Genomic DNA, 11,597 nt, shown 5'->3' with positions numbered 1-11,597 from the left:
CGCACAATGTCCTGGAGCTGGAAGTGCTGCTGGTCGGTCGGAATCGCCATCATCGTGATCGTCGACATCATCATCGCCGGCAACGGGGCTCTTTGGCCGTGTCCTCGAAAGCGCTTACGACAGGCGCGTCTTTCGTTTGTTCGCCTGGCTCGTCCTCCAGCTCCAGCTCTGGTTCTTGCTCGGGCTTGCGCTTGGGCTCTGCGTTCGACTCGGACTGCGCTGCCTGTGCCTTGGCTCTACGGCGCTCGCGCTTCTCACGTTGCTTCCGCATGTACTTCTCGATGGTGGTTTCCTCATGATCATCCTCAGCCTCCTTCTTGGACGACGCAAGTGCCGGCGCAAATGAGATCTCCATATCGCCTTCGGGCTTCGTGAACATGGTATCTTGATCATCTGCATCATCAAACGCACTCTTCGAAGGCATGTCCGTTAGCAGAGACCGGAGTCTGTTACGACTGGACGTATGGTCGACATCTTCGTCCTCGTCACTCGACGCCAGGTATGTCTTAAGGTCATCTTCATGCAGCTGGCCCTTCTGGCTCGTACGCGTAAGTTTCGTGCGCCGAGGATCGTCTTGGTCCCACGTAAGACGCACTTTCGAGTGCCGAAGCGCATCTGTCTTGAAGTCGAGGCCCTCGTAGTGCGCGACGTCTTCGGTCGCTTCGTCCTGGAACTCGGCTGGGCGCCCTTCCTCGCCATCAGGGAGGACCATGTCGTCCGGCACGAACCGCAGATCAAACATGTTGGCGGATCGCTCCATTTCCGTGCCATCAATCTCATTGTACACATGCCGAGCACTCTTCGCGTTGTCGAACGTAGCGATTGCATAATAGTACCGTAGTCGCTCCAGCTGGTATTTTCGCAGTGCATCTTCATTAAAGTCTTCGCCCTCATCCACTGTCACAGCTTGTGCTTCCGACTCCTGCACACGGTGCCCCGATCCGCGCGATTGGAAAATCTCCCGCGGCGGTCCTTGGACGTCTTCGCGAGCGAGTCGCTCCCGTCCAAAGTCCGAGAGGTATATGCGGACGGAGCGCACCTGTCCACGAACGGGTGCGAGGGCCATGTGCGCGGCTTGTTTCGTCACTGCCGGCGCCGCGACAGGTTCCAAGGGCTCACGAGTCGCTTGCGGCGATACGACACTTGCAAACATTTGAAGAGATCGAGCGCTCGGACATGATCCCAGTCCATGTTGACGACGGCCAGTCCGGTTGGTATCATCGCCACGCGCGACGTCCTGATCCCGCGATGGCTGACGTCGCTGTGCCTTTTTCGCCTGCTTATCGAGTTCTGCCATGACACTTTCGTCGAGGTCGTCCTCATTCAAGTCGATCGATGCATCGGACTCGTACGCATCTTCGTGGCGCGCAGCACGCCTTACAGCATCTGTACTTCCCACGACCACATCTCCACGATCGTCCTCATCCTCATCCTCATCCTCATCCTCATCCTCATCCTCCTCGTCTTCATCCTCCTCATCCTCTTTGTCGTCGTCGTCGTCGTCGTCCTCGTCTTCTTCGCTACTGCTCTCCAACTCGACCTCGCCACGTGCATAGTCTTTTCCGGGCTCATCCAGTCTGTACATCCGCTGCAGCTCTTTCGCCTCACTAACATGGCCCTTGCGCCCGAAGCGATCGAGCTGCTTTGTCCCTTTTGTGCTCAGCACATCCTTGAACCGGTCATCCAGCGCGACTTTGGTATCTTCGCGGCGCGGGCGGTGGAAACGTGGGTCCGAGTGCACACGCGCGAAGCGTGCATCCTTCGAGTGCTTGTCCATGTGCAAGTAAAGAAACACTCACTCTCAAGCACAAAAGCGGCGCGTTGGACCGTTCACTCCCGGCGCAGGACGTATGGGTTTCGGCAGAACCGAGGGCGAAAAATTGGGTCACTCGCCACACGATGGAATCCATCGACTCATCGATCCTGGGCCTCTCACTCACTCCAACTCCACCACCACCTTTTTTTTTTTTTTCGTCCTTTCACACCTCCACAATTCACACCTCCCAGCTTAGGCCCTCTTCACCTTTACCTCCTTCTCTTCTATGAGCGTCTGTCTTTCTTATGACAAGGCAAGCAGCGTCAGCGGTAATGGACATGTCTGACCATCACTCATACGCACTTCACAGCGCTGAGCATCTATGTCTTCGATCGTGACATGTGATCCACGCCATGCGCCGTCCGTGACAATGCATGCATCGCCAACTGCCTTGGGACGCATCGTCTCGACACACGTCACAGGCACATCAGACAGCTCTGTGCCTGACTCCAACTTGACCTTGCATACGGAGGGATTGTGCATCATGAGGTGGCCCGTCGAGTTGTCGTACGCACCGCGCTGGTACTGCATGCCCTGTACGCCACGAACGACACGCACGCGAATGCCGTTGATCAGTGACGACGGCGGCATCATTGCTGCAGGGCCAGCTGCCGCGCCCGCCCATGGGTTGGGCGTCGCAGCCATGCCTGCATACGCTGGTGTGCGTGCACCGCCAGCGCCCGCGCCACCATACGGGTTGGGCGTCTGGCCGCCGTACGGATTGGGTGTCTGGCCCAAAAGTGGCGGGGCTCCGTACGGGTTCGGTGTGGCTGCCATGCCAGCATAGGCGGGTGTTCGGCCTCCAGCACCACCATACGGGTTCGGTGTCGGCGCACTGTAGGGATTGGGCGTCTGCCCCATGGGAGCTCCTCCGCCGTACGGATTGGGCGTCTGGCCCATCAAGCCACCGCCATAAGGATTGGGTGTCGCGGCCATGCCAGGATAGGCTGGCGTTCGGCCGCCATACGGATTGGGTGTGTGAGCCATGCCCGGGTATGCTGGCGTCCGAGCGCTGCCGTACGGATTCGGTGTCTGGCCCATGCCCACCCCGTACGCGGGCGTGCGGCTGCCGTCGTACGGGTTGTAGGCGGGTGTTTTGCCACCTGCGGCGCCTGCCAAGCCAGCGGCCGCGCCGGCATACGCAGGTGTCATGCCACCACCCGCATACGGGTTCATCGCCATGGCCGGCGCGGCTGCGGGCGCAGCAGGGCCGACGAGACGCCGGCTTTCGCCGGTGACGGGGTTCTTTTCCACCATGTGATCCAGGGGCACCGTGAGGATCTTTGACATGGTGTGCAGCTCGACTCGAGCCATGCCGCCTGTCGTCTCTTTGATGATGCCGCGGTACGTCTTGTACGGGCCTCGCACAATCGCGACCGTCTTGCCTGCATAAATGTCGCGGCCGCCGCGCCGTGGTCCCGATGCATTCGCTCCTGCATCGGCATCCATGGCCTTGAGCGCCGGGTTCATCTGCGACGGATCGGTGCGTGGCTTGACATTGGTCGGCGCCAGTGGCTCAATGTGATTCGCACGCACAATAAACAGGCCGCCATTCTCCTTGTACGTGCGATTGTGCACAAACACCAGTGCCGACTGATAGATGTGTAGGACCTGGCCCTGGCGGAACTGCGTCAGTGGCCACTCGACCTCTTTCACCATGTCGCCCACATGCACCTCGTGTCCGTTGTAGTCGAGCGCCACAGAGCGTTTCGAGTCACGGCGCATGCTGATCTGGTGCGGCTTCAGCGTGACTACATGCCCATGTTGGTCGAGCACCTTGAATGTCTCGCGCTCAATTTTGAACATGACACCGGCCGTCTGCGCATCGATCTGGACTAGGTCATGGAGTTCCTAACCGCCAATGACATTAACACCAGCAGCCGACTTCCGCCGACTAACGGATGTCCTTGGAAAACACACGACACCTTCTTGATCGACAAGTCTGAGAGGAACGTCTTGATGCCCTCCTCACACCTTGACGACGAGACCCGTCTCGTCTGCGGTGCTTCCCGCTCAGCACCTTGACGTGGTCTCCCGGCCGGAACTGCTTGCGCACACACTTGGCGGGCACCTCGATCTTCTGGCCATCGAGCGCATCGTTGGGCAGCTCGAGCGTCACGACGTCGCCGCTCATCGCGTCGACAATGCCGGCTACACCGGCCTGCTCGCCCTCAAACACCTCGACGTGGTCGCCGGGCTGCAGCGTCGCTTCGGACGTCTGCTTCGATGCATCAGCCAGCAGATTCAAGTCTACGCCGGCACCCTCGGCGGGTGTCTCTCCCGTGAACTTGAGCACTTCGTCAAGACTCGGATGCACATCTTCGACCTGGATCGCATTCATGCGCACATCCTTCTCAAGGTAGCCATCGCGGAATGTCTCGCCACCAAACACCCACACACCGCCGCGCTTCGTCGGGGATTTCGTGCGGGTACGCCTTCTGTACCTCTTCGGCATTGAAAAGACGCGGTGGCGGACGGAAGCCCAGCGACGTGAGCGCCGAGTTGACGGGGCTTCTTCCGCTTGCGTCCCGCCCCGATCCGTGTACGTGTCGTGTTCCTGAGGCGTCAAGTCAATGCGTGGCACGAGCTTGACGCCCACTTCCTCTCCATTCTCGGCCACGTCCAGCACCTGCGCCAGATCGCCCGCATACTTTCCACGCTTGATACGCACCCAGCCGCCCACCGGCACTTCGGTGTTTTTCTTCTGGAGCTTGAGCAGATCGGCCATCTCGAGGATCGGCACCAGGAACGGCTTCGTGTTCGTCGTATAGGCACCTGCGAGTCCATCAAATGCATCCAGCACATCATCGGCACGGCGTGCCTCGACGAAGATTTGGCCATCGAGCGAGTCTCGACAGAACGCCGAATAGATCCGCAATGGCCGCCCACTTGTCTCGCGCGTCAGCGCACGTCGTAGCACCGTCGCAACAAGTGTGCGTTCGCGCCCGCGCTTGCATCGAATGCGCCACAGACCTGGATCATTCACACTCGGCATCAACAGACGCTGTGGCACTTCAGCATAGTCTGACTGCGATGCGTAGCGAGAACTGCGTGCATGCCGCTGACGCAGCTCTTCCGCCAGTGCCTCTGCACTCATTTCCTCCTCACGCCGGCGTACATGATCAAGACGCTGATTGTCGGCGGCTGTCTTGAGCTGCGCTTCGCGTGACTCGTCCAGGATATCATCGGCAATGAAGCCATCCTCTCGCAGAAGCTCTTCCGCTTCTTCATCCTCAAACTCTTCGTCATCGTTGTCGACTTCCGCCTCGACATCAAGAAAGCGATTCCGGCGCTGCTTCTTTTTCCGTCGGTGTGTATCTCCGTCCTCATCATCATCTTCATCTTCCTCTTCGTCTTCGTCTTCCTCTTCCTCGTCATCTTCTTCGTCCTCGTCGTCCTCCTCGTCGTCTTCTTCGCCCTCTTCGCCCTCCTTGCCCTCCTCCTCGCCTTCCTCTTCATAAAGTTCCCTCTGACCGTCTCCTTCTTGGTTCCCTCGGTCTCCCTTGTCCGCATCGCCCATCTCCGTCACGCCCTCTCCCTCTTGCTTTTCTTCATCGGCATGCTCATGTGCCCCATCTACAGATACCTGCGGCACACCACTCTGTGCATCTGCCTCCTCATGCTTGACGCGGTCTTCCTGGTTCGCACGCGTCGCACCGTCATGCGCGCTCGCGTCCATCGCCGTCGACGTCCGTGAGACGCATGCCGCTCGACATCGTCGACAGTGTGTGCATGTTTAGTCAGCCGGTCACTCGACGTGTGCACCCGACGTTCGGCGAAGAAACGCCTCGTTTGAAGGTTGTCTATCTGCCGTGATGAGCGTCGCTCGGACAGTGTCGATCCGCTCCGTTCGGGACGCTGTGTCGTTGCCGCTTGCAGCTCGCAACGTGCACGCCCAAGTGGCTGTTCCAGGTGTGTATGGGACACCAACGCCGGCTGTTTCCCTTTTTTTGATTCGGCGTAAAAAAAAAGGCATGGGCATCGTCAAACTAACCTAATGTAGCGTTTGTGCGTAGCAAGCACACAGGTCCAGTGGCAAATGGCCTTTTCCGCCAGGTGCGTGCTGCCTTGCGCCCATGCGGAGCTGCCTCCGCTGGTCCCGTGCGCACGTACGCCGCTGAGGCCGGTGGCAAGTATGTGCGTTCCAAGCCACACATGAACATTGGCACTATTGGTCACGTCGGTACGTAAATGCAGATTGCCTGCCCGCATTCACCCACGCGCCGTGCACGGATGTGTGCGCGTGTGTATGTATGTGTGAACAAGGGTCAGACATGTCCAGCGGTACTAACGCGCGCGCCTAGACCACGGAAAGACGACGCTCACAGCTGCCATCACCAAGGTGCTGCATGAAAACTCTGGTGAGGGCAAGTTTGTGGACTATGCATCGATCGACAAGGCACCGGAAGAAAAGGAACGTGGTATTACCATCTCGACAGCCCACGTCGAGTACGAGACGCCCAACCGTCACTACGCCCACGTCGACTGCCCTGGCCACGCTGACTATATCCGTAACATGATCACGGGTGCTGCGCAGATGGACGGTGCGATTATCGTCGTGTCGGCTACGGATGGTCAGATGCCTCAGACGCGCGAGCACTTGCTCCTTGCGCGTCAGGTTGGTATCAAGAAGCTTGTCGTGTTCGTGAACAAGGTTGACCAGGTCGACGACAAGGAAATGCTCGAGCTCGTGGACATGGAGATGCGTGAACTTCTTTCGACGTACGGCTTCGACGGTGACAACACGCCCATTGTGTCTGGCTCGGCACTTGCTGCACTGGAAGGTCGCGACGACGAGATCGGCAAGGGCGCGATTCTCAAGCTTATGGAAGAGACGGATGCTTGGCTCGACCTGCCGCCGCGTGATCTCGACAAGCCGTTCCTGATGCCTGTTGAAGATGTCTTCTCCATCTCTGGTCGTGGTACTGTGGTGACGGGACGTGTGGAACGTGGTACCATCACGAAGGGCTCGGAAATTGAAATCATTGGTCTCGGTGGTCATCTAAAGACGACCCTCACCGGCATTGAAATGTTCCACAAGGAGCTCGACCGTGGTGAGGCTGGTGACAACATGGGTGCTCTGCTGCGTGGCGTCAAGCGTGAGCAGGTACGTCGTGGTCAGGTCGTGATTGCCCCTGGCACTGTCAAGCCTGTGAAGAAGTTCCAGGCCCAGATCTACATCCTTACGAAGGAAGAGGGCGGTCGCTACACGCCTTTCATGAACAATGTACGTCCTATTCTCTCTACGTATCTAACTTTGTACAGTACCGCCCGCAGCTGTTCATCCGCACCTCGGATGTGACTGTGTCACTCACGCACCCGCCTGGCACCGAGAATGCTGACGAAGCCATGGTCATGCCTGGTGACAATGTCGAGCTTGTCTGTGACCTTGTGCATGACATTGCTCTGGAGCAGGGCTCTCGCTTCACACTTCGTGAGGGTGGCAAGACCGTCGGCACGGGTATCGTGACCAAGATCCTCGGCTAAATAGATCTTTGTCGATGTCTATGACGAGCTCGCTGACTCGACTGGTCGGAGTGTGTGCGGCGATAGACAACGTCGGCCCCGCCTGTTCCTTACGTTCCGACCCGATGCACGTATGTAGCAAGCAAGCTGTAGCGTCTAGACATGTCAAGGTTCTACATGATGCAACTCCAAGAGCCGCTACCTCGTACGGCCTATGCGGCTTTGCAACTACTCAAAGCGACCTTAGGCGCAGCTGCATTCAAAACCAGCCCACAGGATCGCACAGGCACACACGCTCACTACCCAACAAGAAAGCGATCTGTAGTGACTCGGTTCTCCTCCACTTGCAGAGTCGCTAGCCGGTGGGATCTTGCGGCGCGCATCGCACCTGGTCGTTCGCATAATGCACGTGCGAGAACTATATAGTCCACGTGACTCAAAACCAGTTCTCGCCCAATAGGCAGCGCAACGTGTTGGCACAGGGCGTGCAGCCGCACCAGTGGGCCCCTCTCCTCCGTTGGTAAGGTAGAGTTCCTATCTTCTTTCCGTACGTGCCATCCACGACTTGGTCATCATGGCTCCGCAGGACAAGTCCCAGAAGGGCAAGAAGACCCGCTCAGCTCTGAATGACGTGGTGACGGTATGTTGCAGCAATATGGATGGCCGTCATGTGCAATGAGAAGCTAACTCGACCAGCGCGAGTACACCATTCATCTTCACAAGCGCGTGCACCGCATGCAATTCAAGAAGCGCGCCCCGAGGGGTGTGAAGGAAGTGGTCAAGTTCGCACAGAAGACAATGGGCACGAACGATGTGCGCCTGGACCCGAAACTGAACCAGGAGATCTGGAAGCTCGGTGTGAAGGACGCGCCGCGCCGCATCCGTGTGCGTCTTGAGCGCAAGCGCAACGACGACGAGGAGGCGAAGGAGAAGCTGTACACCTACGCGACGCCTGTTTTGGGCATCACGAACTTCCACGGTCTGCAGACCACTGTCATTGAGCAGGACGAGTAAAGTGACACGGCGAATTTGTGTCTTTGTTGCAGTAGCTTCGTTCGCTCTTATGACCCAGATACTCTCTCTGCTACCCCAAAATAAAAAAATCTAGCGTTGGCTTTCGCTTTCATGCCGTCTCTGTATACAAGGCATTCTGCTTGTGTGTGTGAGTGTGCGAGTGTGAATACATCAACGCATTCGCATGCGTTGCATTTGTGTGGGCACAAAATGGCATGTGTCTATGGTGGTGTGTATATATCTGTGTGTGTGTGTGTGTGTGTCAGTGCCAATGTCAGTGTCTTGAGTCAGACTCCTTTAGCGCGCATCATGGGCAGGACGACTTGCATGCGTGCATGTTGGTGGGTGCTTTGTCTATGGGACTCTATAACCTACTCATCTGGCGTCTCGTAGGTATTTTTCAGGCGTGGCGCTTGCTTTGTCATACCGCGACCTCCAGACGATCCGACTGCCATTCGTTCCACGCAAGGAAAAAAAAAAGTGTGTGAGTGATGGTGCAAAACCAATTGTACGTACTCTTGGCATAGGGATCGTCGGGTGTTTTGAACATGCTGCGGTCACCCGCCACGCCATACTTTTTCTTGACGGCTTTCGCTTGGAACTTTTGCCAGGATGACTGCTTCCTATCATGCTCCATATTCTTTGCTGCTTCGCGTTCAAGTTTCTTTTCTTTGCGTACGCGTTTCCGCTCACGTTCACGCTCGCGCTCATCATTCGTCATAGGCCGCAAAGCCCCGGTGTTTTTTGGCTTGGTTGACGCCATAGCCATCGTTGCTGTTGTGGTGAGTCCAGATGCTTCTCCTGCCATGCCAGCCTGAGCATTTGCGTGCTGTTGTCGAGGACGAAGATCACTTGCTGTTACCACATCTGTCGTTCTGTGCTTTGTATACAGGATAGAGTACACGGGATTCTCTGCGGATCCAGCCACAGAGGTGATCCTTGCTGGGTACCAGCGACCATCTGCCTGATGGCGTGCCATGCACTCATCACCCGCGTGGTAGTGGTGTGTACTTTCTTTCGTATGTGTGTGAGTCTTTGGCTTTGTCGCTTCTTGACTCGCATGATACTCTTTGGTGAGCGAGATCAAATTAGCTAGTTCATCCCGCAGGGACGAGAGCTCAGCGTTCTGGGGATCTGCCTCTAGTGCATGCTCGACCTGGGACAACTGAACTGGGCGGGTGTGAGACACGCTTTACATACACTCGTACGTGCGGAGCCTGCAGTGAGTGTGTGTTAGTGTGAGCTCTCCTACGCACTCCGAGTCCATGGGACGATGCCGCCACTACGCGAGATGTGGCTTAGAATGAAAGTGCCCACTTACGATGCAAGCCGAATCGATGTGGACAATGCATGTGCCTGGTTTTCCCCCACCCCCTCCCTCTTCGTCGCCCCGCGGACGAGAATGATGAAGTGAACCTCCACTACTCCAGCTGATTGATCTTGACACTGGTTGAGCGGAGGAAGCGAGTTCGTATGGGGAAACGACATAAGCTGTGGCTGCTGTGTCATTTCCAACTCTCATTGATCCATTCGTGACTGAAAGTCGACTCGCAATATTTAATAACACTCGTCGCTCTTCCCTCCTCGTGTTCTCTATACCTCTTCCTCACTTTTGTCTGTCTTGCCTTGGCCCACCAGAACAAAAGACCTGTGAGTGGTAGACCATGTCGTTCGAAGTTTGTCGTATGCCAGATGGCGCTACTATTGGATACAAGCTGCTGGGCAAAGAGCATGCGGGTGCAACACTCGTTATGGTGACGGGCATGAGTGCCGTGATGGATGACTGGATGCCGCTGGCGGAATGCCTCGCGCACACGCGGCGAGTTCTTGTGTTTGATCACCGCGGCATGGGGACTTCATCGATGACGGCAGAACAAGACGAGGATATCACGATTGAACTTCTTGCTCAAGACGTGCTGCAGCTGTGTAACGCCCTGCATGTTCGACATGTGCATCTCTTGGGATTCAGTATGGGCGGCATCATTGCACAGGCGATCCTCACGCATCCCGATGCGCGCGCAACGTCGGATCAGGCTGGTGTGTCTGGTGTGTCTGTACAGGGCGTCGAAGTACGTCGTGTCTTGCTAGCGGCAACTTTCACAAAGTCGCCTCGCACGAAATTTCGTGCGAATCAAGTACCAGTGCCCGAGCATGCGAGCTGGGAAGAACGCAGCTTGGCCTACATTCGCTACATACTCGCCTTGCAGTACCATGCCGATGTGCTGGGCGATGGAAAACCATTGCAGCCTATGTTCGATGAGCGTATGCGCGTAGGCATTCATCATAAGCGACCGCAGACGGTCATTGGGTATCAAGCAGCGGCTATCAGTCGGTATGCAAATCGCGATCAACTGCGTCATGTGCCAAGGAATCTACCCATAGCTGTGATCCATGGCCGGTATGACCAGATGGTCTTGTATGAGGAGTCGAACGATATATTGCGGTTTCTTCCGCAAGCGATGCGCCTTTATCCAAATGTCGCTAGCCCCGATGACCGGGAAGCATTCGCCCACATGTGGTTCGACTACTTTGATATGGAACGCGCATGGGTCGTACCTATCATCAAGTTTCTTGATGCGCCTTTATCTGCGAGAATGTAGGCTTAACAGTACAGGGTACGCGCCAGCTGCCGCTTTATTCGTTCATGCTCAAGTGTATATACATAGAGAGAGAGAGAGAGAGAGAGAGAGAGAGAGAGAAAGAGAGATCGATATCAAACTTTAAAGCAAGAGAGTGCCTGGGCTCGGTGGCCTGTGTGTAACTAGCGCCTGTCCCCCGTTGGGCCTGTCCCCCGCTGGGCTGCTCCCTCATTCTCATGGATGTTGAGCGCGTGGAGGAACGGGGATTTAATCACACGACGACGCGTTGCAGCTTTGTGGATGACCTGCTCAGTGCCTTACGCGAACAGGAACCAGGCGTGCGTGTCGTTCGTTTTTCGCTCCTCCCGAGCGACGACAACCAAGACACGGGTGTATTGTGGATGCCGGTCGTCAAACGGAAACACGTACAGCCAGTGAGTTTGCCTGCGTCTCTGGCCGCCGCCCACGCGCAGCATGAAGACCGAGATGTGTTCTATCTGGCAGCAACGGGCGAGGTGTTTGATGATTATGAGTACGTGTGACTCTGACGGGGCTCATTGTGAAACGTAGACATTATGCAACACGACTCAGCTACTATCACCAGCGCATTTTCCAGTGCGAGGCATCTGGCAAGTCGAATCTCACATATTTTGAGGCCACAGAAAGCGAGGCCCAGCACACGCTTGCTATCCAGACGCAGTTTCCTCAGGCGCTCAAGAAGC

The 11,597-nt window shown here is 56.7% G+C and overlaps 6 protein-coding genes across 6 annotated transcripts; 3 read left to right on the top strand and 3 right to left on the bottom strand.

The window, feature by feature from the left end:
- Positions 1 to 70: 70 nt before the first annotated feature.
- On the bottom strand, positions 71 to 1,777 carry MGL_3308 (uncharacterized protein; the record flags this gene model as incomplete). Its single annotated transcript, XM_001729712.1, has 1 exon — positions 71 to 1,777. The coding sequence occupies one exon, from the start codon at positions 1,775 to 1,777 to the stop codon at positions 71 to 73; it is 1,707 nt and encodes a 568-aa protein (XP_001729764.1).
- Positions 1,778 to 2,059: 282 nt separating this feature from the next.
- MGL_3307 (uncharacterized protein) lies at positions 2,060 to 5,495 on the bottom strand (the record flags this gene model as incomplete). The annotated part of the gene is made up of 2 exons (XM_001729711.1): positions 2,060 to 3,667; positions 3,837 to 5,495. The coding sequence occupies 2 exons, from the start codon at positions 5,493 to 5,495 to the stop codon at positions 2,060 to 2,062; spliced, it is 3,267 nt and encodes a 1,088-aa protein (XP_001729763.1).
- Positions 5,496 to 5,631: 136 nt separating this feature from the next.
- Positions 5,632 to 7,303, top strand: MGL_3306 (uncharacterized protein; the record flags this gene model as incomplete). The annotated part of the gene is made up of 4 exons (XM_001729710.1): positions 5,632 to 5,728; positions 5,820 to 5,999; positions 6,121 to 7,043; positions 7,082 to 7,303. The coding sequence occupies 4 exons, from the start codon at positions 5,632 to 5,634 to the stop codon at positions 7,301 to 7,303; spliced, it is 1,422 nt and encodes a 473-aa protein (XP_001729762.1).
- A 553-nt stretch (positions 7,304 to 7,856) lies between these two features.
- On the top strand, positions 7,857 to 8,296 carry MGL_3305 (uncharacterized protein; the record flags this gene model as incomplete). The annotated part of the gene is made up of 2 exons (XM_001729709.1): positions 7,857 to 7,922; positions 7,979 to 8,296. The coding sequence occupies 2 exons, from the start codon at positions 7,857 to 7,859 to the stop codon at positions 8,294 to 8,296; spliced, it is 384 nt and encodes a 127-aa protein (XP_001729761.1).
- Positions 8,297 to 8,717: 421 nt separating this feature from the next.
- On the bottom strand, positions 8,718 to 9,275 carry MGL_3304 (uncharacterized protein; the record flags this gene model as incomplete). Its single annotated transcript, XM_001729708.1, has 1 exon — positions 8,718 to 9,275. The coding sequence occupies one exon, from the start codon at positions 9,273 to 9,275 to the stop codon at positions 8,718 to 8,720; it is 558 nt and encodes a 185-aa protein (XP_001729760.1).
- Positions 9,276 to 9,960: 685 nt separating this feature from the next.
- MGL_3303 (uncharacterized protein) lies at positions 9,961 to 10,896 on the top strand (the record flags this gene model as incomplete). Its single annotated transcript, XM_001729707.1, has 1 exon — positions 9,961 to 10,896. The coding sequence occupies one exon, from the start codon at positions 9,961 to 9,963 to the stop codon at positions 10,894 to 10,896; it is 936 nt and encodes a 311-aa protein (XP_001729759.1).
- Between the last annotated feature and the right edge of the window lie 701 nt (positions 10,897 to 11,597).

The sequence above is a fragment of the Malassezia globosa genome (genome assembly GCF_000181695.2).
Source record: "Malassezia globosa CBS 7966 chromosome Unknown mgl_sf_8.1, whole genome shotgun sequence".
Taxonomy (NCBI): Eukaryota; Fungi; Basidiomycota; class Malasseziomycetes; order Malasseziales; family Malasseziaceae; genus Malassezia; species Malassezia globosa.
This window is presented reverse-complemented; position numbering and strand designations above follow the sequence as displayed.